The sequence below is a fragment of the Macrobrachium nipponense genome, chromosome 26 (genome assembly GCF_015104395.2).
Source record: "Macrobrachium nipponense isolate FS-2020 chromosome 26, ASM1510439v2, whole genome shotgun sequence".
Lineage (NCBI taxonomy): Eukaryota > Metazoa > Arthropoda > Malacostraca > Decapoda > Palaemonidae > Macrobrachium > Macrobrachium nipponense.
Genome location: NC_087215.1, coordinates 46,012,893 through 46,038,558, shown reverse-complemented (window position 1 = coordinate 46,038,558; position 25,666 = coordinate 46,012,893). Strand labels below are relative to the sequence as shown.

The following is a 25,666-nucleotide window of genomic DNA, read 5'->3' as shown; positions in this document are numbered from 1 at the left end:
GACGATGTTAGCTTCTCAATTTCGTGGGTTCTGTGAACTGAAATAAAACAAATTAATTTTCCTTGAAGAAAGATTTGTTAAGATTTCCTAAACGGTCTGATTATGGCAAATAAACATACTGATTCTGAAAAAATGTAACAGCCTAATTTTAACTATAACAGCCAAATGGTTGTAATAGTCAAACAAGAAAATACAGTATTGGTTATTTTTTCAAACGGATTGAATTGTGCTCAAACGACAACTCTCTTATGTCTCTGATGTGATTTACAAGTTGATCATGGAGGTCTTATATATGTAGTGACAAATTACGTACTGCCTTTGTATATATTTTCAAAAATATAAATAGCATACACAAAATCTCCATACTGAATTTACACTTAAAAGCAAGAAAACTTATACTAATTGTAGTAGTAATAGTATGTACATCAGAAATTAAACAGTTTCTGAAGGGATATCATCATTTGGCCAAGAATGCGTTTCCCTCTCATCCTTGGCCTTGTTCCTTCATGATCATTAGTCTGACCAGTATTACTCTCACAGAACCAAAGATATTCATAGAACGTCAAACAGTCTGTGGCATTCAATTAAGAACCCTTCCAGACTTCTGTCGAAGAATACCTTGGCATTCTTCCTTTGGAACATTATCTTGGAATCTCACACCTCAATTGAAGAGGACATGTTTCTGATTTTGAGTCAAAGCCCATGAAATTAGAGCAGTGGCCATTTTGTTGGTATTCAGACGCAATATATCCCTCTTTTCAATGTTACATTTGACTTTTTGGAAACGTAAGTTGGCATTTGCTTTGCATTACTTACATGAAATTAAAACTATATATGACTATGTACAGCACCTTGGTCCGTTTTTATCGGTTGGAGTGACAGGAAAGGAATCATAGGAATTAACCCTTTCTAATTTTTACCTTCGTCTAAGCCAAAAATTGCAGTAAGCCGGAAAATCATCAAAAATCTTAAGAAAACCTTACTTTTAGTGTTTTGGGTGTACAGTGGTCCCCCCGTATTCGCGGGGGATGCTTACCAGACTTCCCCCCCCATAAATAGTTAGAACCCGCGAATGTTTGGAACCCCTATAAAAATGCTAAAAACAGCCTATTTTGTTAGTTAAAGCTCAAGAAAAACCCACTAAAAAAAAAAAAAAAAAAAAAAAATTTTATACTACTCAGTTTTTTAATAGTTTCATCACAAAAAGTGCATTTTATGTTGAAATTGATTAAAAAAAAAAACAGGAATTTGTGGATATATCTTAGAAAAATACCGCAAATGTGCAAGTTTAGAAAAATACCGCAAATGTGCAAGTTTTCCACGAATAATGCGGGGAAACGTTCCCGAGAGAAATCCGTGAATGTGTGAGTCCGCGAATACGGGGGTCCACTGTATTAAAAACTACAGGCAGTCCCTGGGTTACGACGGGGGTTCCGTTCTTGAGACGCGTTGTAACCCGAAAATTGTCGTAAGCCGGAGCATCATAAAAAATCCTAAGAAAACCTTACTTTTAATGCTTTGGGTGCATTGAAAACTATGTAAACTGCATTGTTATTGCATTTTTCATAAAAAAAACCTTCAAATATTGATTATTTTGCATTTTTGGTGTCATATTTCTTCTGCCAGATGAGCATTGTAGGTGTCGTAACCCTGGAACATGCGTCGTAACCCTGGAAATAATTTCTGATGAATATAATTGAAAAGCGCCTTACCCTTGGAACGTCATAAGCCGAACCCGTCGTAACCTGGGGACTGCCTGTAAATAAACTGCATTTTTATTGCATTTTTCATCAAAAGAAAACTTCAAATATTGATTATTTTGCATTTTTAGAGTCCTATTTCTTCTGTCAGATCAGCGTCATAAATGCCGCAACCCTGGAACATGCATCGTAAACCTTGAAATAATTTCTGATTAATGTAATTGAAAAGCGTTGTAACCTCGGAACGTCGTAAGCTGAACTTGTTGTAAGCCGGGGACTGCCTGTACAAAGTACCTGGAGTACCCTCTAGTCCTTTTATGGCTAGGTGGTGGATATGTTATTTTTGTTTTGGGATATATGTATAGGTAACAGTTTTATATTTCTGGTTGTATTGTGGTACTGAGTCCTGGTCCGGCACATGTTGTTTTTATCTTTGCTAGCCATTGGAATTGTCCTTTGCTGCAATGCACGCTAGCCATTGGAATTGTCCTTTGCTGCAATGTACTCACTGAATTAGTCTCTCCACGGCTATACCGCCAAGCCACTACGCAGTAAGATGAGTGCCAACCAGAGGCACTATCAACCTGTAGCTACTCTCTTATCAGGTAAGGAAACAGCAAACATTATCTTAATGTTGGCAATATTTTCCTATTCTCATTCAAAATGATTTAGGTAGAAGTGTCCATGCACCCCACCTCTTTTCAATATGGGAATCAGCTATGTAATTACTGGGTAAGTTATTTAAATAAAAATTACATTTTTATGATAAAACTCATTTTTATTAATACTTACCTTGTACATGATCGGAGCCCTCCCTCCACCCCCTCGCATGGACATTAAGGGACATAAAGCAAACTGAGCTCTTTGCTAAGTTATTCCTCTTTTTCCTTGAAAGTGGCGGGTCATTGTTACCTACCCAAATCAAAAACCTAATGCAACCTGTGAATTTCAAAATTTATCTGCCCGGCAAGTGAAACTCTTACCTATTTTATTACTGGGTAAGTAAGAATCAAAGTTGATTTTATCATAAATTTTTCAGGTAAAGGTAATGAAGATAAAAGAGGGATACCGGTTACTGACGAAGTCTATAGCAAGTCTTGGTTATATGTTAATGGGCAACCAGTTATCTGTGACAGATACATGGAGGTAAGTATATTCTTAATGTTGTATATTACGTATGGTACTGCAGATATTGGTGTAGATACTGTTAATAGATTGAATTGTACCTGCATCATATGTGTATGTTTTTTTCTTCTGTGAAATATACTTATGGTCACATCACTTATATTCATATTTTTTAGGTTGCAACAATAGTTTCAAACATGAACCCTGGCATTAGTGCAACAACGGACTCTGAAGAAGTGATGCTTTTACAGCAGGCGTTACTGTGGTCCTTGTATGATGCTGGGCATCTAGCTAAATATCCTATGGCAATTGGTAAGGCATCCATTTACAAGTTGTCTTTTCTCTTATTAATTGTAGGTTTTGCATCTTAGATTGATTCATTGTGACACTGTTTTTGTCGATGGATACCTCCCTATTTGCTGTTGGTTACTGAAACTTCAATTTCAGCCCATTAAAATTTGAATGTTTAGCAGCTTTATTGTATTGGTTGTCATGGATCCTAACTTTCAAGTACTTAGGCTCTTATTACCTGCTGGGCAAGGTATATAGCAGTTGGGGCTCTTTTCTGTCTTTTTTTAATATTCATGAATCCCTAATAGTTCATTAGATTTGTGTGCATGCATTATTATTAAAGATTAAGCCTTATATGTGTAAAGTAGGTTCTGGATATTTACTCAGTCCATTTATAAGATTGTTGCTTTGGATCTTCATCTCCTTTTGTTGTAATACTGGTTAGTGTGGCTCTAAAACATTGCCTCATATATTGGATTGCTCTTAACATTGCCTCATATACTGTTGGTGGATTCCCCATAGAAAATGACAGGTTCTGAAGTAGAAATTAAAAGTTCTGAATTATAATTTAAAATGATACAAGATTTACAATCCTCTACAATGATCAGCATAACGGCTGTAGAGAATGAATACTCCCTTTCTGTTTTTCAGTATTACCAGATTTATTATTGTTATAGTTGGGTAGGACATATCATGAAAGGTGTCTGTTTACTATTTTTATATTTTTAATTGTAGGAGACAATTATATAGAAATATAGATTTAAATTGTGTTTTTTTTATTTTAGACAATTTGGGTGATTTGGAAGAAATGATGCCAACGAAGGGTCGACAACCAGCGACAAAGATGTATGAAGAAGCCATTACTAGTGCTGTTCGATACTATGATAACCAGCATGTGTATCCATATACTTATTTGGGTGGATATTGCTACAGAAATAAATTGTACAAACAAGCTTTGAAGTACTGGGCCAAAGCTGCTTCTGTTATCAAGAAGTAAATACTATCAAGCTTGTGTCTGTGAGACTTTTGATATATCCAAACACATTTAATACTGTACTGTGTTTGTAATTATACAACTAATCCTTCTTGTCACGATCTACTTTCCAGTTACAATTACTCACGGGATGATGAGGAAATATACAAGGAGTTCCTGGAGATTGCTAATGAGTTAATACCACACATCATGCGAGTTGTCAGCTCCGGCATCTCGGCAAGGTCCATTCTGAAAGATCCTGAATGCTTTGCGTATCTTATAGAGTTCTATGATGGCATCTGTGAGTGGGAAGAAGGATCTGCTACACCTGTTCTTCACATTGGTTGGGCTAAAGCCCTGTTCAATACAATATCCAAATTTGATGCACATGTCAGATCTCACGTGAAGATGATTTGCATTGACCCAGACTCATCAGGTAAGAGTGCAGTGGTTTTAAGTCTTTTTACCCAGTAACTAGATTAGTAAATTGTTATTTGAGATGAATCGTACTTTCTATTAAAGTTAACTAATGTCTTCACAGCATTAGGTGCAGTCAGCATTCAAAATAAATAACCCTTGACTGACCCATATGGATTACCTGTAATCATCGGTTTGCCACTGGGTGGCATTGGAATGTTCTTGTCACCTGTATAATTTTGACTGTTTCTGGATGTTATTTTCCTGTATATAGTTTTAGCCCCCTCTTTTTGGGACCACCTTGATGTGGTGAGGGGGCTCTTGAACCTCAGAAATTTTTTCCTAAGTTCGATCCCAAGAGTTTCACATAACATCATATAACTTTCTTTTGTTTAATATATGTGGATTTTTCCACTTTTGTCAAAATTTATATACAAAGAAATCAGAAACATATGGCTTGAAATGTAATGAAATCTGAAGCTAAATAATGAGAACTGCGGTAGATCGATCATCTACCCGACAATGTTTGGACCTGTTTTTCCAGGTGGAACTATTCAGTGGAGCTGTACCACAGATTCCAGTGGGGTGCCTGATTCTAGGAATAGACCTCGTGGCATTCTGTCCAGTTTGCCCATAATGTGATTAGGATGGGGATAATTGTATTATTGTAATACTGTCAGTCCTAGCAAGTGGGTTCTGCTTACACTTGGGCCATACTAATCATGTTATGCCATCCCCTTTTTGGGGGTAGGGTAGGGATGCGGACATTTGGAAGTCAATTCTCATTTGTGCCATTGGTGGAAGATTTCACTTCATGGAAAGCTAGTGATATTTTTTCAAGATATATATTAATATAATATATTATTATTATATTATATTATTATATAAATTATAATTTTATATATTTTTTCTATTTATTATTATAATATTAATATAAGAATATTATAATATTATTTAATATATATAATATTATATATATTATATATATATAATTTATATATATATAATAATATATATATAATATATATATATATTTATATATTATTATATATATTATATATATATATATATATATATGATATATAATCTATATATAATATATTATATATTATATTATATAATATATATATATATATATATATATATATATATATAGATTATATATATATATATATATTATATATAATATATATATATATATATATATAATATATATATATATATATATATATATATATATATACAGTAGTACCTCGAGATACGAAATTAATCCGTTCCGAGGCGGCCTTCGTATAATGAGTTTTTTTTGTATCTTGGAACACATTTTACATGTAAAAATGGCTAATCCATTCCAAGCCCTCCAAAAACACCCCATTAAATTTCATAATAAAGCTAAATTGACCTATAAACAATGAAATACTACAACAATTTGGACCATTCAATACCTAAATTAAGAATAAAAATCCAAACTTGTAAATAAAGTGTATATTAGTGTACAAGAAATATTATTACTGTAACGTAAAATGTCGAAGCTTACCTTTCGAGTGAGGCTATCTCCGAAGTGGCGGCAGAGTAGGAGGAGGAGGACAAACGGCAGATACGTACACTTAACTTTACGAAACACATAAAAAAATGTCAAAAAACAAACTAAACTTTACAAAACACATTAACAAAACTGTAACACTTAACTTTACAAAAAACTTAAAATAAAATTTATTTTGTCTTTTTTTTTATTTTTACATTTTGTTTTACTTTTTTATAGTTTACATAATTTCAATTTCTTTACCACCGAATGGATGCCAGTCCGTTTACGGAATTTTTCGAACCACCCATGAGAAGCCTTGAACTCTGGGGTTGCCGTTGATGTCCCCTCTCCGCCGTCGTCTTTGGCTTGGGCAATCAAATCGCCGAAAATAGCGCTGGCCTTCTGGCAGATTGCCGTCTCGGTTATCGGCCATATTCCTTAGCGATCACACTCAACCGCAAGCCAGCTTCATACTTTTTTATTATCTCCGTTTTTGTCTCTATAGAAAGCATTCTCTTCTTTCTGTGAACTTCAGCAACTTTCTTGGGACCCATGACTCTATGTACTGTACGTAATTAAGTTACGTTCTCACAACACGATAAAGTAGCACAACACGATAATATGTACGTACTGCAACGAAATCACTAACGAATTTACGTTACTAAACGAAATCGTTGGAGCGAACGAATGCCGATTGCGTACGGTAAAGTTTTGGGTGCGAAGTGGCCGAGGTAAAGCACGCCAACACGTAGTACGTATGTATAGAAGATGCATGATGGGAGGGATGCTGTCCAATTAGAGAGAAGGATTCATGGCTTGGCTAGCATCAGGAACCAATGGGAGAGCAGGAGGATGGTGGCGAGTCTACTATAACTAAGATGGCGGCGTGCGGCGCGAGTTTCAAAATTGTTATGGGCAAATCTCGGACTTTCAGAAACCTTTCGTATCTTGAAAACTTTTTGTATGTAAAGCAGTAAAATTTTTCGTCTTTGTTGAGCCTTTCGTATCTCGAGGTACTACTGTGTGTATATAATAAATATATATATATATATTATATATATATTATATATATATATATATATATATATATAATATATATATATATGTATATATAGATATGTATGTATGATGTATGTGTTTGTATGTATGTATGTATGTATGTATGTATGTATGTATGTATGTATGATATGTATGTATGTATGTATAGATATATATATCTATATATATATATATATATATATTATATATATATATATATATATATGGGGATACAATCCACAATGAAGTAAATTTCTCTTGTAGTTTAAAATATAAATATCTTGTAAAGGATTAAAGCTTTCGACCATCAACTGTGGTCTTGTTCACTAAAGTGTGATATGTAACCTCAAGGAACTGACAAGTAAGAGCACAAACATTTGAAAAAACAACGGTTAGGTAACAAGCTAGTTCAAATTATGAATGATCAGGCGGTTGAGCCCTCGTTCTTTCCAGAATTCGTCTTGATCTTCGTGGGGGAATGTTTCTATTGTCAACTGCTTGTTCTATGGTGGTTGGGCGGTTTGATGGAGAAATGACCTGAGTGGAGTAAACAGGAGAGGAAGCAGCATCGTCATTGGCACATATATTTCTAAAGTTTGAAATTTTCCCTTTCCTACATATCTCCTCACAAATAGCTGTATTTTTCTGTAATGCCAGTATTTCCTGCAAAAGGTCTCGTTTAGTGAAATTAACGCCCCCTCCCCTTCTACTACTCGTCTCAAAGTCCGGTCGTTACAAATGCAAAAAAACAAGCCTTTGTACCTTTAAAATTTATTGGCGTGGTTTTTTCTGGCCCATGTATGTTGCGCAATTGCACTGTATGAACTTCCCCTTCTGCAAGCAGCAACGTGTTCTTCCCTTCTCTTATCAATGGAACGTCCGCTTTCTCCCACGTAACATTCATTGCAATCACTACAAGGTATTACATATACTCCTACATTCTCTCTATTACCCGGGTTATTTTTAATGAGTTTCTTCTGATTGTACTGTTGTACTGGAAAACTCACGTTGAAGCCGTTCTTTTTTCCTTTAAGCTGTCTAGAAAATTTATTAAGTTCTCTATTATAAGGAAGAGCAAGAGATGCCTTAAAATCTGCCTTTTCAGTTATATCATGAGGGGCGTAAAACATCGATCTAGCTTTAGATAGAGACTGTAGTATAAAAAACTTTGGGTAACACAGTTTAGTAAAACTATCTACCAAGAAATTTATTTCGGCGTCAATGAACTGGGGATCACATATTCGGTATGCTCGAAAAAACAAATTGGTTAAAACAGCTATTTGTGAGGAGATATGTAGGAAAGGGAAAATTTCAAACTTTAGAAATATATGCCAATGACGATGCTGCTTTTCTTCCTCTCCTGTTTACTCCACTCAGGTCATTTCTCCATCAAACCGCCCAACCACCATAGAACAAGCAGTTGACAATAGAAACATTCCCCCACGAAGATCAAGACGAATTCTGGAAAGAACGAGGGCTCAACCGCCTGATCATTCATAATTTGAACTAGCTTGTTACCTAACCGTTGTTTTTTCAAATGTTTGTGCTCTTACTTGTCAGTTCCTTGAGGTTACATATCACACTTTAGTGAACAAGACCACAGTTGATGGTCGAAAGCTTTAATCCTTTACAAGATATTTATATTTTAAACTACAAGAGAAATTTACTTCATTGTGGATTGTATCCCCATTTACTTAGAGGTACGACATAGTACCTGGCTTCTGCATATATATAATATATATATATAGATATATATATATATATATATATAGATATATATATATATATATGTATATATATATGTATATATATGTGTATATATATATATATATATATATATATATATATATATATATATATATATATATATATATATATATATATATATATATATATATATATTTATGTATATATATATATATATATATATATATATATATATATATATTATATATATATATATATATATATATATATATGTATGTAGGATATATATATATATATATATATATATATTATATATATATATATATATATATATATATATATATATATATATATATATATATATACAGTGTTCCCCCCGTATTCGCGGGGGGATGCGTACCAGACCCCCCCGTGAACGTGAATAGTTAGAATCCGCGAATGTTTGGAACCCCTATAAAAGCGCTAAAAAAACAGCCTATTTCGTTAGTTAAAACTTAAGAAAAACCACTAAAAAATTTCATACTTGGTTTTTTAATAGTTTTATCACAAAAAGTGCATTTTATGATGAAATTGATCACAAAAACCAGGAATTTGTGGATATTTCTCATAAGAAAAATAAGCCGCGAATGCGCGAATTTCCCGCGAATAATGCAGGGAAACGTTCCCAAGAGAAATCCGCGAATGTGTGAGTCCGCGAATCCGGAGAACGCGAATACGGGGGGGTCCACTGTATATATATATGTATATGTATAAATAGTGAAAGTGAAAATTTAAGTACCCCTGGACCCCTTGATGGAAAAACTGGCACAGTTGACAACTATTGGCAATTCACTCCCAAATCTCCTTTGTACCACTTCAAATAATGAAAATGATAATGAGGAACACCCTGTTCCAAACACAGTTTCAAATCCAGATCGCCCATTAGGGTGCATGGAAGGCCAGAAAGAAGCAAACAAAAACCAGATGGTGGGCACTAGTGTCACAACTATGGAGCCCTATATAATAAACAATAATTCTAAACTACTAAAGACAAGTAATAATCCCACGAATTCAAGCGCCTCAAAGGGGTTAGAGATGTGTATTTCTGGTGATAGAAGTTCACTCTCGACGTGGTTCGGAAGTCACGTAAAGCCGTTGGTCCCATTGCCGAATAACCACTGGTTCCATGCAACGTAAAAAAACACCATACAAACAATCCCACCAATTCAAATAGACAAGCAGCAAACATTAAGCAAGGATCAAAAAATACAAAACGTACAGACTGAACCCCACATTGACGCATTGTAATGACCTCTTTGGACCTGAAAACTGGTCAAGGCTTCTGGTCCTCAAAACTGAAAACAAAATTCCAGCGGCTGTACTATAGAACAAACTTCTCAGCATATGTCCAACAAAGACCAATCCACTGCCTATTTAAACATAAAAGAAATAAATAGTAATATAAAAATAACTATGACAAGCCACGATACACTGAATTATGTGCAGGGTACAGTCTTTCTACCCAATAAGCATGACGAGCTTCCTTCAAAGCAAATACTACAAGACTCCATAAAAGTAAGATATACCAACATCCATGATTTGGAAATACAGTGGAACCTCTACATACGAAAGTCCCTACGTACGAAAAATCCAGGTTACGAAAGCAAAGAGGAAGATTTTTTTGCTTGTGTACGAAAATAATTCAGGTTGCGAAAGGATAAAGTCCGAGATTCGCCCGGGCCCCCGAGAACAATTTTAAAACTCACGCGCCGCCAACTGAGTAGACTCGCCACCATCTCCCGCTCTCCCATTGGTTCCTGATGCTAGTCACCGCCGTAAGATCCTGCTCTCCTATTAGTCAGCATCTGTCCCATCATGCCTCTATATAAAGGCGTTCCTTGACCATTTTTTGCGGCAACATTATTGTAAACACCTGGAATTCATTCGTTCACATATATTTCATTTGTTAACGTAAATTCATGTTAGTGATTTCGCTTTCATTGTACTGTAAGTTACTTTATTGTGTTGTGTGTGAACTTAATTACTTACATTGATAGCATGGGTCCCAAGAATGTTTCTGAAGTTCACAGAAAGAAGAAGATGCTTTCTATGGTGACGAAGATGGAGATAATCAAGAAGTGTTAATGTTTTCTGCCATTTGTTAATGTGTTTCGTAAAGTTTAGTGTTAATGTTTTCTGCCATTTTTTAATGTGTTTCGTAAAGTTAAGTGTTCATGTTTTCTGCCGTTTATCCTCTCCCTCTGTCGCCACTTAGGGTAAGGTTCCACATTTTACTACATATGTACGTACGTGCATGTACAGTATTTCTTATACCATGTACACTAATACACTTTATTTACAGGTATAGTATAGGTTATGTTAGATATTGAATGGTCTAAACTGTTGTATTTCATTGTTTATTGGTCAATATAGCTTTATTATGAAATTTACTTTGGTGTTTTTGTAGGGCTTGGAACAAAGCAGGCAATTTACATGTAAAACGTAGTTCTAGATACGAAAAAATCAGGTTACGAAGGCTGCTTCGGAACGGATTAATTTCGTATCCTGAGGCACTACTGTACTGTAAATTTACCAAATGGTGTACAAAACAGTATACCTCCTATTTGTTAGTTAAAACTCAAGAAAAACCCACTAAAAATTTTTATATCTGGTTTCTTTAATAGTTTTATCACAAAAATGCATTTTATGATGAAATTGATAAAAAAAAACCAGGAATTTGTGGATATTTCTCATAGAAAAATACAGCGAATGTGCGAATTTTCCGCGAATAATGCTGGGAAATGTTCCTAAGAGAAATCCGCCAATCTGTGAGTCCGCGAATCCAGAGAACGCGTATACCGGGGGTACACTGTATATGTTGATGACTTTGCTATTTACTATACGAGTAGCAATTTGAGACATGCTCAGTTCTCAATACTGCCATTTCAAATATATGTAGTTGGACAAATTCAGTTAGATTTAAATTTTCAACTGATAAAATAAAAGCTATCATCTTCTACAAAGACAAAAGATGGTTGAAGAACCAAACAATCAAACTTCACTTTTATAGCACTGAAATACAATTTTGTACAAAAATAAAAAATCTAGGAGTGGTATTTGATCAATAGTATTTAAATTGTAAAGAATACATCAAATACATTAAAGCCAAAGGCACCAAAGCCCATGTCATATTAAAAAAATTATCACACACTAATTGGGAAGCAAAGCAAGTTATTTTATTAACAATATATAAGGCAACAATCATATCCATAATAGATTACGGTAGTCCAATATATTCATCCACCTCAGAATCTGCATTAAAAACTCTTGATGCATTGCACCATGAAAGAATGCGATTGTGCACAGGTGCATTCCAATCGTCCCCAACAAGCTCACTTCTAGTAGATGCAGGTGTGTTGCTCCTGAAATATCACTGTAATTTAATAACAAATCGAAGAGGTCTTTCACTGCAAGCAGGATCATCTGCTGCTGACTGCTTTCAAAATTATAATCCAAAAACAGAAGTTCATAGTACTAGTTCTTTCCCAAAAAGAGCTAAATACCTAATGAACTTGCATAACATAAATCCGGTTTTTCACCCACCAATAGAATTCCCCACCATGGACGTTAAAACGAATAAAAATACGTACCTCCATATCTTACCTACTTGAAAGACAAATGACTAGTACAGAAATATACTGCCAACATGCTTTAGAGCACATTAGAAGAAAAGGAGACCAATTCGTGATATATATAGATGGCTTTAATATCATCAGTACGTATTTACTGCTGAACTCACATCCAAACAAATGGCTCTTGGTATAATATATGAGAAAAAAGCAAGTGTCTCTATTATTTTCAGTGACTTATGTGCTATAGATGCTATAAATCAGTATAAACCAGTAAACCAAATTGTACAAGAAATACGAATAAAAATTCTTCAACTCCTCCAATCAGGATTATCAATAAAAATATGTTGGATTATCAATAAAAATATATTGGATTCCAGCACTTGTGGGAATAAAAGCAAATGAAAATGCAGACTGCTGCCAAATTAGCTTGCACTATCCCTCCAACAATTACGCATGCCCCAGTATCAAACTGGATAACATCTGTCAAACCATTAATATACCAAGATTGGAAAAGAGAATGGTCCTTAATACCAACCACAAATAAGCTTAAAACTAGTATAAAAACTGAAGAGTATGCATGGAAGACATCTTCACAAAAAGAAAGATCAAAAGAGGTAATCCTAACAAGGCTCGGTATAGGACACACTAAGATTCTCTCATGGTCACTTAACCCTTTACTGCCGACTGGACGTATTTTACGTCGACATTTTTTGTCTCTCGTGTGCCAACTGGACGTATTTTACGTCGACTTACAAAAGTTTTTTTTAAAATTCGCGGAAAAATACTTATAGGCCTACCAGCCTAAAACTTTTGAATCACGCGCCTTGGGGGATGTTGGGAGTTCACGGATCAAGGTGTTGTTTTGTTTACAATCGTTACGCAGGCGCGCAAGCCCGAATTTCTTTCTTGCCGCACTAAAAAGTATCTGTGACACATCTCGGAAATTATTTCGTCACTTTGACATAATTTTTGTACCATTGTAAATTAGCCGTTACATGAAGTATTATATATGAAAATGTGCGCATTTTTATGTAGAATACAACAATAAAATACTCATGATTGTTTAGCTTTTATTTTCAGTTTTGAGATATTTTTCATATGAAATAAAACGATCATGGGCCAAAATTTTCAACCTTAACGGAAGGATCAACTTTGACTGATAACCGAAATGGTTCGATAAAAACGCCCGATTGTAACAAGGTAAAACTCTTATATGTTTTAGTAATATTCAATCATTTACCTTAATTTTGCAACTAATTGGAAGTCTCTAGCACAATATTTCGATTTATGGGGAATTTATGAAAAAACTTTTTCCTTACGTCCGCGCGGTAACTCTTCCGAAAAAAATCATAAATGCGATTGTGGTAATGTTTGCACCATTTTAAAATTAGCCGTTATATAAAGTTTTATATATGGAAATGTGCGCAATTTCATGCACAATACAACTAAAAACAACCCATGGTTGTAGCTTTTATCAGTTTTGAGATATTTTCATATAAATAACGATAATTGCCAAAATTTCAACCTTTGGTCAACCTTTGACTCTACCGCAAATGGTAGAAAAAACACAATTGTAAGCTAAAACGCTTATATTTTAGTAATATTCAAGTATTTACCTTCATTTTGCAACAAATTGGAAGTCTCTAGCACAATATTTCGATTTATGGTGAATTTATGAAAAAAATAACTCTTTACGTCCGCGCGGTAACTCTTCCGAAAAAATCATACGTGCGATTGTGGTAATGTTTGCACCATTTTAAATTAGCCGTTACATAAAGTTTTATATATGAAAATGTGCGCAATTTCATGTAGAATATAACAAAAAATAATTGAAGGTTGTAGCTTTTCTCATTTTTGAAATATTTGCATATAAATCACGATAAATAGAAAAAAAACCACGTTCGGTCAACTTTGACTCTAAAAAAAACCACGTTCGGTCAACTTTGACTCTACCGAAATGGTCGAAAAATGCAATTATAAGCTAAAACTCTTACAGTCTAGTAATATTCAGTCATTTATCTTCATCTTGAAAGAAATTCAAAGTCTCTAGCAAAATATTTAGATTTATGGTGAATTTAAAAAAAAATCTTTCCTTCCCTCCGCGCGCGGATTCTCCGCCACAAATCTCCGAAATGCGTACGTCCCATTCTCGGAATATTTGCTCCGTTTCATATTAGGCATTTCATAGAGTTTTATATATGAAAATGTGCACAATTTAATGTAGAATAAAACGAAAAATATTTGAAGGTTGTAGCTTTTCTTATTTCAGAAATAATTGCATATAAATAATATATATATAAAAAAATTCGACATTCGGTCAAATTTAACTCGTCAGATATGGTCGAAAACTGTAATTGTAAGCTAATACTCTTACAGTATAGTAATATTCAATCATTTGTCTTCATTTTGAAAGAAATTGGAAGTCTCTAGGACAATATTTAGATTTATGGTGAATTTTTGAAAAAAATATTTGTTTACGTCCGCGCGTAACGAATTCATGCATATTTTGTGATAATATTTTCTCTGTGTTGCTTTTATCATTTTACAATGTGTTATATACCAAAATGATCGCAATTTAGTGTACATTACAATGAAAAAAAAGTAACTTGTTACCTTTAACCGTTTTGCGCACAGCGCGATTTGAATACAATTATATATGAAATTTCGTTTTTGCGCTATCATATATCGCATTATTTATATATGATAATGATAATTTTTTCATTTCTGATGGTTGCATACTAAACTTCAGGCAATGACAAAAAAAGGAGCCAAAAATGAACTCTTAATCTTGAAAACTAAGCGCGCTGTGATTTTTTGAAAAAAATACTTTTTCCGCTTCCGTGCTCACTCTGAAACACCTCCGGCACATGGGAGACAATTTTTCTTTTTTACCGCTTCGGCGTTTAAGGGTTAATATCGACACCGCATGCTGACCCAATGAAATGTAATAGATGTCAGACACCCATGACAGTGCAACATTTACTTATTGAATACCCAAATTGGACCCAACATAGACCAATTTATATACGGAATTCAAAAATGAAAAATATTATTGCTGAAAGCAAAGGTTTTTCAATTAACAACATTATAATTTTTTAAATATAACTGGTTTCTTAAAGTCTAAATTTTTTTTCTCAGGATTAATCCCTGAGAACCAGCCCAAGAAGAGTCTACTTAAGACTCAGAGGTCTGGAAAAACTAAGTCCTATTATAATAATTATAATGATAATAATAATGTACAGTATTGGGCATTTGTTTTGCATCATGTCATCTATGCCTAGCAGAGATAGAGATGTTAATTCTGTAGGAATAAGTTTTGTGTAAACTAAATGTATTCGGTTATATGTTAATGTTATGCGGGGTGTTTAGACGATACTCAGTCATTTTATGAGGTATCAGAAAAATGTGCAACTGTTAGTTTATCTAGAAAATCAGTTAGTTCTAAGTTATAAGTGTACTCTGTTCTTCCTTCTACTGGTGTTATTCCTCTCTCACTCCATCTGTTCTGTCTTCTGTTGCTCCCTGGTTGGTTTAAGAGAAAGAGAGTGGAGGGCTTGAAGATATGAGTAGGCTCTTGACCAAGTGATTCTCATATGTGGCAAACAGGTCCTCTTCCAGTTGTAAAAGCATGTTGGCTATTGTCTGAAAAGAGTGGTTGTCTAACATCCACTCTGTTAAAGCTGTTGTTTCTCTTGATAGGTAATCCAATGTGTATTACATTGAAAGATCCTGTGAGGTAAATTGCAGGCAAGTGCCATTCCTTGCTTGCACCTTAGAAAGATGACTAGAATCATCATATTGAGAGGAGGTGAGCATCATCTTGACCTCTTGATGTAGGTCATTGCAGTCATGTTGTCTAGAACCTACCAAATGTGTCCCTCTTCTGGAGGTTTTCAAGTTTTTTTGAGAGACAAAAGACAGCCATCAGATCCAGGAAATTGATAAGACAATTCCCCAGAGTAACTTGATACCTCTCTGCCACCTGATGATCTTCCCAATGTCCTCCCAACCTGTCAGCAAGGCATCTCTGTGCATTGTCACTTTTACAGGCTTGTACAGACAGGAATCAGGGTGACCTGTTTCACCAGAGATTCCTTCCAGGATCAAGGCCTAAGTATCACCCCAGCTTTTTTAATCTTTTGATTAGGTCGGTCTTGCATCTTGTTTCTTGCATGCGATAGACAGCATTTGTTCACATTCTTTTGTTGGAATCTGAGTATTGGATCTATTATTGATACAAATTGCAACAGGCCTGTCATTCATTCTAATTTCCATTTGAAAACTCTGGGGTTAGCAAGGCACATTGTGATGACTTGTTTTTATTCTGTTTTGAGTATGATGGTGAGAGACAACAGGCCGTGAAAAGTATCCCAGCACAGTACCAGCCACCGAAAGCAACTGCTGGGTGTGTGGCAGGATTTTCTCAGTTAATCGTAAAACCTTTTGATTGAGAAAAAGGGCTGGTACAATCTGTATGTACTATGTTAGGTAGTTACAGCACATAAGTTAATGTACTTACTTTCAGAAGATATGATCCCGTTTGCACTTTTTAAAGATGATAGCCCTCCAGAGTTTTATCTCACATGACGTATGTATTTTTCCCTCTCTCGTTCATAGTTTGCGCTCACACTAGTTCATGGTTTTAAATTGAGTGAATTTTACCTTCACCCTCTGCAAACATTAAGTATATACATATGTATATGTTTTCTTATTTTATTGAATTGTCTACCTTCGCTACGACTGACTTATGAAGTTCACCTAGTAACTCAAAGAAAACTACTTTTACTCTGAGGGGAAAAAGAAAATAGCATCCCATGAATTAGGGGTAACATTAGTATACGTTCGAAAATGGATACATATGTACGTACATAGTAGTTACTATAACTATTTTTACGCCAACCAGTTACTTATAAACTCATATCTTGAATGTGGAAACACTAAAGTACCCAAAAAATACCATCCTACATCAAATATACATTAAAATATCATCCGATTATTTTAATCTTTGAATTATTATTGATACTATTTTAAATTAAATCCTATATTTTATGGTTATAAATACATACGTACGTATTGCATCACTTAGTTACATATGTGAAAATATTCCAGTCCCCCCACAAGTATTCAGTCACGCACCTTTTCCTTCATTCAGTTACTATTTAAGACTTCAGTTTTCTCTTTACAAGAGAAACAATTTTATGTGTATGAACATTAAAATTTTTTTTTTACACTAGTACAACATAGGTACTAAATAGGGTACTCACCAGTGATGAATGTTTATTAAAGATGATGATGATGAATTAGCCATGCAGTCCAATGAATGATGAAGGTATGACTGCACGGCTAAGCAAAGGAGTTACATCTCTTGTGGGCTCCTCTTCACCTACAGAGGCCCTTCGGGGAGCACTAACGATTTGGGAGGCACTTCTTCAGGTGATTCGGGAGGCTTTGGAGGGTCCTTCTTCGTTCATGTGATGAACATTGTGATTGGCAGCTGCTGCTGTTGCTTCTTCAGTGATGAGTGCTTGATTATAAGGCTCCAATGCTGTATCAAGAATGTTGGAAGACTTCAAGGAGTGTTCCATGTAAGGATCCCATGTTGCAACAAACTCTTGGAGGTCGTTTATCATTCTTTGGCGTTCCAAAGTCAGGCTGCTGTCCTCCTGCTCTTGTTCCTCTCCTGAACCTGGAGTGTCTTCTTCCTCGCTGGTAGACTTAGTCAGCTCTTCCAAGTCCTGGTCTGTCAGGGGGTCAGAGTGGGCATCAATGAAGGTGCCGACTTCATCCTTGGTGATATACGTGGTCTTTTTCGCCGCTTCTAATGCATTTTTTAAACTCAGGATATTTCAGTTTTTTGCCTGTACGTATTCTGAATCTTATCTTTTCCTCATTCATATATTCTTGGCTACACACCCGTAATGCTCTTAGAAACATAGATGCAAACACTGATTTTTAAACCTTGTTGTTTTGTCCAGACTAGAAATGCACATAAGAATAAAAATTAGTAGGTTTTCTGTAAACACTATATTTAAACCCACTACTATTTCTCCGTATGAGGACATGTAAAAAGAGTAGGCAACCATCATTTTCCATTTCCATAGTAAATTTAATTGATGGTACTAATTGATTTAACCTGGCAAAAAAGTTATTTACATCTTCGTTCCCTGGCCATACACAAATTATGTTAAGATATCTGAACCAAACTACATTGCGTGGAATAGGTTGTTTAGTATTTTCTTTTCAAAGAATGCAATACATATATAAGTTAGTTAGCACTGGAGACAGAGGGTTTCCCATTGCCATACCAAATTTTTTTTATTAAAATTTTCCATTAAATTCAAATTTACATTCTTTCACATGTAATTTAATCAGTTCAATTAACATGCTTGTGAAAATGAAATATCCAGCTGTCTGTTTTCTAATGATTCAGATAAACACTCCCTTAGATCATCAGTTGGTACCTTTGTGAGTAGTGATACTACATCAAAACTCACAAGCTTCAATTCACTATTAACGTGTACTTGATAAATAAACTAAATAGTCGGGTAAGTAGATGAAGCTTATCTTCACCTCAAAATAACAGAGATTGTCCTGGTTCCCCCACCTACGACAACTTATGCCTTATGAAACAAGTAAAGACAACAAGGGGAAAATATTCCTGTAGGAATGACATGAATGCATGGGAATTTCGCAGGAGGTAGGAATGAACGAGAAGGATCAGCAACTCAGGAGTTGTAGGGGGCTTGTTACCTCTAGACGAAACCTTGGAAGCCTTTTTCTTGTACTTCCTCCTCTGCAAAAACTTCACCCATTGCACAGGAGACCAGTCACAACAGTCGTCATAAACACTTTCAGGGTTGCAATCATGCCCTCTGCAACTTGTGTAGAGGACTTGAGGGTCTACATCAATGGACAAGCAGTAATGATTACAAGACATAGATGTAGTATCAGGACACACACTTGGCACAGGCCTTCTGGTTGTCAAACTTATCACATGATTCATGGGTTTGCATAATTTACCACGAGCACAAATAGTACATGTGATATATACTATAGCAAAGAAAAACCAGAAACAATCCCACCAAGAATGTAGCAAAAACCAAGCAAAATGACAGGCAGGGCAGAAGGTACGGAAGAGTTCCAAATCACTCGATGGTTGAAGGCAAAGTGAATGCTTACCAATCCGGCTGGTGGGATTCCCACCAGTCGGTTGGTAGTTAACTACCTAACCACCTTCTTTAAAATTAGACAGCCGTTTTCGAGCTGCGCCGAAGTATATTCCTTGTGTAAAAACTGATGGTTTGTATTTTGTTAAGGAACAAACTAATACTATAGAAATGAAGCTGGAGAGATGATGGTTGAGAGTATTTTACTTACAGTGTACCCCTGTACTCACGCACTTTGGATTTGCGGACTCACATATTTGTGGATTTCGCTCTGGAACATATACCCCCATTATTCGCAGAAAATTTGCCTATTTGCAGTATTTTTTAATGAGAAATATCCACAAATTCATGTTTTTTTATCAATTTCATCATAAATGCACTTTTTGTGGTAAAACTAATCAAAAACCAGTTATAAACATTTTTAATGAGAAATATCCACAAATTCATGTTTTTTTATCAATTTCATCATAAATGTACTTTTTGTGGTAAAACTAATCAAAAACCAATTATAAACATTTTTAGTGGGTTTTTCTTGAGTTTTAACCAACAGAATAGGTTTTAAGCAATTTTACAGGGGTTTTTGTAGTTTTGCATTGTAGAACTTGGTATTTGTACAAGAAATGACTACATTGCATATGAGAAGAATACATTCTTTTGAACACCCAGTACTATACGTACACTTGCAGAAATGTTCTCTCTCTCTCTCTCTCTCTCTCTCTCTCCTCCTCCCTCTCAATCTCTCTATCTTCTCTCTATCTTACTCTCTCTCTCCTCTTCCTTTTAATTTTTTTGAACATCCAGTATTATATATATAATGAAGTTCATTCATGTAGAGGCAGTCCTTGGTTATCGGTGGTTAGGTTCCTTTCCGACAGCTTGATAATAAACGAAAATTACAGATAATCTCGGTAATTTTTGTGCTTATTGGCACCGATAACTGGAAATGGGGGGCCATTTTGGCACTGAAAATTGTCGATTTCTGACGGTAGACAAGTGGCATGAAACTGGATCACCGATAACCGGGTACTACTGCCTGCATTGAGCAATTCAATTTGACAGAACGACCATTGACAAGACCTCACACCTGCTATGCCAGTGGCATATTAAGGGCTCAGATTAATTTTTATGGTACATGGAGATGTGAAGTTGCCAGTTTTGAGATGTAACTTATGTTGTAGATCTTTCAGATAATGGGGACCTTCAGGGATCTGCTGTGGAAAAAGCGGCGGCAGCAGAGGCTAGAACATCACAAGATCAGAATGGCAATATGGCAACTGATTGCATTAACTTGACCGAAGAGGTAAGATAATTGTAATTAGTGTCTTTTGTTAAGTTTAGCTTTAAACCTTATCTGAGCCCTTTCTGTTGTGATTCATATAGTTTGTGAACCTAGACAGAAATCAAATAAAACTATTTGAACAATATACTGTGGGATTTGAAAGTACTGGGATGAACTGTGTTAGCAGTTTTAAGTAGAAAGACAGGATGGGAAATAGTAATCCTTCAATTATCCAGATTAACAGAGTTAAGGGCCCATCAGATAATGGCAAAATCCAGAGAGGGACAAATAAAAAAATCTAGGGATGTTCATGGGCAACTCTGTACCCTTCCCCACTTAACCTTGTCAGTACAACATAACCGTGAACATGCAATCTGCATATAAACAACACCCATCATATACTTTAAACTGAAAACTTTATGCAAGAGGAAATTATTTACCTTTTTTCCCCATACCATGTATTTGTAAAAAAAAAATGTACTGCATTAACACTTATAGAAATGTAACATTTCTCTTTCTCTCTCTCTCTTGTAAGTGACACAGTTTGCCAGATAGGTTGCTTTCCTGTGTCTACCCACAGCGTACCATGATTTTATGACCATTAATGTATTTTTATACAATAACTTTCTTATCAGTTGTTGTCATATTGTAATATACACAAGATACAAATTGTGTGTGTGAACTAATGGCCTAGACTAGGTTTAGTTCAAGTCAGATAAGCTATTACAGCTGTATTTGAGATAAAGGTAATGATATAACTGATATTTTGCTTAGTGAATCAGTTTATACTGTATGTCATCATTGTAAAATGTATAAAAAAACTAATCATCTGCCATATGCATTTACGTAATGTTTACATTCTCAGAATTGCCAATTGAGCCTAGTAGTGAAAGAAGTAAGAGAACCCTTTTTTAGTTGCTGAAAGAAATTAATGTAACTGGAATTGTTATTATGCACTACATAAATGTAAAACAGGTACGTATACAAAAGTCGACTAACAACTTTGTTAAAATAAAATTCTTTAATCACAAAACAGCTGTTTCCCAATTGTTTGTTTACGCCATAATCAATGTTGTTTATGTCAGTTCTTTTGTAAGTTGTTAAGTATAAGAGATAGTTATGAATTGTTACAGTCGTCATGAGTTTGGTAATCTTGTTTGAAAGTTTAGCCTATTACAAACTACTGAAAAAGAAGTTTGCTCTACGAGCAAAACCTAGTATACTACAGTATGAAATTTGCTGCATTATATTTTTTTACTTTCATTTACTTAACCCTTAAGAGCTGGGCCAAAAAAGAACATATGCAGCACCCCAAGGCGGGGAAACTTTGAGGTCGGCCTGTTTAAAAAAAAAACATTAATGAAAAGAAGATATGCAAATGTATATGGTGTCAGAAAAAAATTATAAAAAATTCTCCCTACCTTTCATGAGAAGTTGGAAAAAACTATTTACAACCCCTTGTGGACCCTCTTTTGCAAGACAGTCATAAATTTTACTAAGTTATACATGTATTTTCTAATAAATAATTTTAGTTTATTTTGCAAAATAATATGACAGCTCACATAACATCAAAACAGATAAGAACTAAAATCAGTTTAAAATTTTGAGAGTATTTGGTGTAAAGTATTTATGTAAATTTACTGAGATTGAAGATGCAGTAACTTTTTTGGATTCTACATAGTACAGGCACTCCCTGGTTATTACCGAACTCGGTTAATGGCGATCTGGTTTTATGGTGCTTGTCTGCACCGATTTTCGGTTAATGGTGCCAATTATAGAGGACTGGCGCCAAAATCCAGTTATCGGCCATTTCCGCTTATCATCAAGCTGTTAGAACGGAATCCCCGCCAATAACGGGGGACTGCCTGTAATTTGCTCGTAAATATACCCAGGGGATGCTGTTGGTTTTAGTTCTTATCTTTTATGATGGTGTGTCAGTTATGATTATAATTTTGCAAAGAAATACTATTAGAAAAACCATGTAGAGGCAGTCCCCAGTTATCACTAGGGTGCTGATAATTGAAAACTGCCATTAACTGAAACTCTGCGATTTAAGGCTCTTGTGGCAAATTTTGATAATGGCAGATTTAAAGGAGGACACCTGCTCACGCCTCCCCCCCTGGATATGAAGAATAAAGGATTGTTTTATTTCAGTAAATCATTATTACTAGCAAACATTGATTATTTCAACAACTGGACAACAACTACTGCTATTTGTGTACATATATGTATGTATACAGTGGGTCCCCCATTTTTGAGTTCTCCAGATTCGTGGACTCTCGTAATTGCAGATTTCTCTCTGGACCATATCTACCCATTATTTGCTAGAAATTCGCCTATTTGCGGGTTTTTCCGACGATAAATAATAGTTAATTAGTGTATTTTGATGTTATTTACATGACTAAATATATTTTTATGATACAAAAATGATTAACTAATTTTAAAATATTAATATTGATCAATATACTGTAATAGTAAGTTTAATAAGATTAATTGATATCACATAATAACAATAATAATTATCTCTCTTATAGAGATGTATATTTTTTGTATGATAAATAAATGATTTACTAATTTTCAAATAATATTTATTAAAGAAAATACTATAGTGAATTAGTAAGATTTTAGTTTATAAATTAAAAAATGTAAGAATGAAGGAAATCCCAGTCTTCACACATATCACATATCACATCCAAATTTTGTAATTAAGGTTATTATTATTATTATTATTATTATTATTATTATTATTATTATTATTAATAATTTCCTTGGGGGGAGGCGGGTGATCTATGACACTCATCCTATTTGACTGGGTGGTTTTTATAGTGTAGGGTTCTGGGTTGCATCCTGCCTCCTTAGAAGTCCATCACTTTTCTCACTATGTGTGCTGTTTCTGCATGAGTCCTGGAGCTACTTTGGCGTCTAGTTTTTCCAGGTTCCTTTTCAGGGATCTTGGGATCATGCCTAGTGTTCCTGTGACTATAGGTACATAGGTACAATTTCCACTGGCATATACCATATCCTTCTTATTTCTATTTTCAGGTCCTGATACTTATCAGCCTTTTCTCTCTTTTACTCTTCTACTTTGGTGTCCCATGTTATTGTGACATCAATGAGTGATAGTTTTTTCTTGATTTTATCTATCAAAGTCACATATGGTCTTTTGGCATATATCACCCTATCTGTTCTGATACCATAGTCCCAGAGGATTTTTGCTTGATCGTTTTCTATCACTCCTTCAGGTTGGTGTTCGTACCACTTATTATGCAAGGTAGCTGGTGTTTCTTGCACAGGTTCCAGTGGAAGGTTTTTGCTACTGAATCATGCCTCTTTTTCTACTGGTTCTGTGCAAGTGCCGAACATTTGCTTGCTATGTGGTTTATGATCTCGTTTTTTCATATTACACTTCCTGCATATGGGTGAGATATTATACAGCAGTTAGCATTCCTTCTGTTTCATTCTTGAATTGTTCTCCCCTCTGTAGCCATTGCTATGCTTCATCACTGGCTAGGTCTTTAGAGTGTCTCATGTACTGTCTGTGCATTGGTTTGTTGTGCCATTCTTCTGTCTCTTTATATTTCTGGGTCTTCATCTACTTTTATCAGTTCTTCCCATGCACTCCTTAGCCACTCGTCTCCACTGGTTTTCAGATATTGCCCCAGTGCTCTGCTCTCGATGTTGACGCGGTCCTCTATGCTTAGTAGTTCTCTCCCTCCTTCCTTTCATGTTGTGTATAGTCTGTCTGTATTTGCTTTGTGTATTGTCATGTATTTCCTAGTTTTCTGGTCTATGCTGTGGAGTTCAGTCTTTGTCCACTACACTGTTCCTGCACTGTATCTGATTAATGGTACTGTTTAGGGCTATCATCATATTTCCGGCGTTGAGTTTTGACTTGAGTATCACCTCAAGTCTCTGCATATATTCTTTCCTAATCATGTCTTTCATCTCTTGGTGTTTTATATCCTCTCCTTCTATTATTCCTAGGTATTTGTATCCTGTCTCATCTGTGTTTGATGCTATTCCCATCTGGTAGCTTTATCCCTTCAGTCCTTGCTACTTTACCTTTTTGAATGTTAACCAAGACACATTTTTTCTATTCCAAACTCCATCCTGATGTCCCCAGATACTGCAATTCTTACAGTCTGGATTAGGATATCTATTTCCTTGATGCTCATACAGCTTGATGTCGTCCATGAATATCAGATTGAGAATTCTGTTGCCTCCTTTCTTGAGTCGGTACCCAGCATCCATCTTCTGTAGTACTTTTGTTGTGGGAATCATGACTACTACGAAGAGTAGTGGGGATAGTAGTTACCTTGAAAGATCCTTCTCCTGATGTTAACCCCTCCTAGTCTTATCCTAGAGCTTGTAAATACTACTCTATTCTAGTTGCGCATTGTATTTTTGAGGAAGCTGATGGTGTTTTCCTCTGATCTAGATATTTTCAAGCTTTCTATTAGCCATGTGTGTGGTATCATGTCGAAGGCTTTCATGTAAGTCAATGCAGGCCATGCTTAGGTTGATTTTCCATCTCTTACTATCCTTTATTACCATTTTGTCTATCAGGAGCTGGTCTTTTGTGCCCCTACACTTCCTTCTGCAGCCTCTCTGTTGGCGTGGGGTTTCCACATTACTGGTAGGCAGGCCTGTACTAGTTACATGCTATATTTCCCATGTTCTTGACTTTTTGTACTAAGGATGCTCTCCCTGTGGGGTCATCCATTTGGTCACATGGTGGTTTGTCATATAATGCTGGAGTTGTTCTGCCATTCGTGGTTGTAGGGCCTTGAAGTTTTTGAGCCCAGTATCCATGGACTTCATCGGGAGCTGGGGC

At 35.2% G+C, this 25,666-nt stretch overlaps 1 protein-coding gene across 7 annotated transcripts in view; it reads left to right on the top strand.

Annotated features, from left to right (window-relative positions):
- LOC135200249 (menin-like) overlaps positions 1-25,666 on the top strand; it is a 143,650-nt gene that overhangs the window by 73,346 nt on the left and 44,638 nt on the right. For 2 of the 7 annotated variants that reach the window (XM_064228712.1, XM_064228714.1), the window contains exons 4-8: positions 2,740-2,846; positions 3,002-3,137; positions 3,902-4,109; positions 4,224-4,525; positions 20,732-20,853. In XM_064228712.1, the coding sequence (XP_064084782.1) occupies positions 2,740-2,846; positions 3,002-3,137; positions 3,902-4,109; positions 4,224-4,525; positions 20,732-20,853 (875 nt within the window). Of the gene's footprint in view, positions 1-2,739; positions 2,847-3,001; positions 3,138-3,901; positions 4,110-4,223; positions 4,526-20,731; positions 21,868-25,666 lie in introns of those variants that run through there. The other 5 variants (XM_064228713.1, XM_064228715.1, XM_064228716.1 and 2 more) reach the window with 4 other exon arrangements.